Below are 1,757 nucleotides of genomic sequence, written 5' to 3'. Positions count from 1 at the left end.
GAAGGCAGCACCGCAACGCATCGTGGAGGTGCGGCGCGCACAGCCAAAGGCGGCGTCCCCGGTGAGGTCGTACGGCACGTTGCCGCAGAACTGGCGGTAGCCCCACATGGTGTAGCAGCCGTGCCCGGGTGTCTGGAACTGCGCGGTAGGGGTGGCCACGAAGGCGAAGGCCCACGCGAGGAAGTGGATGATCGTGAAGCACATCGCGCCGGTGTAGTAGGCGAGGCAGGCGGGCATCTTTGTGTGTATGCGGTGGCCGTAGGTGTCGAGTCTGAAAATGGGGAGGTTGGGTGTTCGCAAGGCGAATCCACTTGTCGGGGGAGGTCGGTACAGATGAACAGGAGGGTAGCAGGGGAGAAAAAGAGTGCGGTAGAGGTGAAAGCTGCGGTAGTGGTTAAGGTGTGAGTTAGCAGCGTGCTGTTGGAGTATCAAGGAAGGAGAGAGGGAGACGGCGCAGGGAGTGTTGATTGCATGGTAGGGCGTGGGGTTTGTTGTGAAGCAGGCAAAGGCGAAGGCGAGGGTGCGGGTTGGGGGGTGGTGGATAGACGAGTGTGGAGAAGGGCCCATTGCGCTTTAGTGGACTCCAGAGGATGAGCCGAGCCTTCTCGGCGGTTCATTCGTTCAGCTCCTCATATTCATTGCGGCACCGCGGGAGGAACGTAAGAGTCGTGGTGGCGAGAGGGGTGCGGCGTTACAGGCACACATTAAATCTTTGGCGTGGGACTCGGGGTGGTGAGCGGGTGGATTGGTGCCTGGGTGGGCAAGAGTTGTGTGGCCGAGGTTCGTCGTCTCACTCCTAACGGCAGTAGGCCGGTCAATGGACGGATGTGTATCTGCGCCTGCGTGCAAGCTGGTAGGTGCGTTACCTGAGCCGAATGCGACCTGCTTGGTGCATTTTTTTTGCTTGACCCATCACGAACGCGTACAGACACACACTTACACGAGCCGTGATTGCAACTCCTGCCAGCGAGGGGGACAAGAACCGCACCGAGGCATGCAAGTCAAGCCGCCGCCCCGCCTTCGTCTCCGCACATGCTCCCTTTACGAACACCTCGCGATTCTACACTAACTAGGCATCGATGCGCCAACGGATGCCCCCTTCCCTTCCGTTGCGCTCCCTTTCCCGCCATTGTGGCTTCTCTGCCTCTTGTACGGTCCCTTTCTTTTCACGCAAGAGCATGTGTCTTGTGTGAAAGGGATGGAGGTGGGGACTCATGACACGCTTGCATTTTGTGCTTTTCTCTCTGCAAGTCGCTCTCCCTTCGCGATTGCCCTCGACATGCTTCAAAGAACAAGCATACCTCCCCCCATATGGAGGGAAACAGAAAACCATGTCTATCTTCTCCGTTTTTGTCTTGAGCTTGCTCGAGCCTTCTCCATCCCGCCACGGTCTCTCGTCTCCCATCTGCCCCACATACCTGGCCTCAACAGCAGGAGAGAGGACGGAACGAGAAAAAACATGCCATGACTCCACACACCCACCGACACAAACGCGTACACAACGACAAGAGCACCTTCGCACAATACCGCGCACATCATAGGAAATCATATCGTTCATCGACAGTTGCTCTCCTATACCTCTGACGGCGGGGAACACACCCCTCCCAGTGCGTGGTATCGCAGGGTCCAGTGCTCCCACTCTGTCTGGGGAGGCCGAGCAGCCCCCCCCTCCACTATCCCCGCCAAAGGCCAGCCCGCTTCTCGTGGTGACAGAGTCATGCACCGACGACGTAGGGGGGAGGTCGGAGTGAGTCACC

The 1,757-nt window shown here is 58.6% G+C and overlaps 1 protein-coding gene across 1 annotated transcript; it reads right to left on the bottom strand.

Moving 5' to 3' along the window:
• LDBPK_241310 (amastin-like surface protein-like protein) lies at positions 1-567 on the bottom strand (the record flags this gene model as incomplete). Its single annotated transcript, XM_003861174.1, has 1 exon — positions 1-567. A coding segment is annotated over one exon (567 nt), but the record flags the coding sequence as incomplete, so codon positions are not given.
• Positions 568-1,757: the final 1,190 nt, after the last annotated feature.

The sequence above is a fragment of the Leishmania donovani genome, chromosome 24, assembly GCF_000227135.1.
Source record: "Leishmania donovani BPK282A1 complete genome, chromosome 24".
Classification (NCBI taxonomy): domain Eukaryota; phylum Euglenozoa; class Kinetoplastea; order Trypanosomatida; family Trypanosomatidae; genus Leishmania; species Leishmania donovani.
This window is presented reverse-complemented; position numbering and strand designations above follow the sequence as displayed.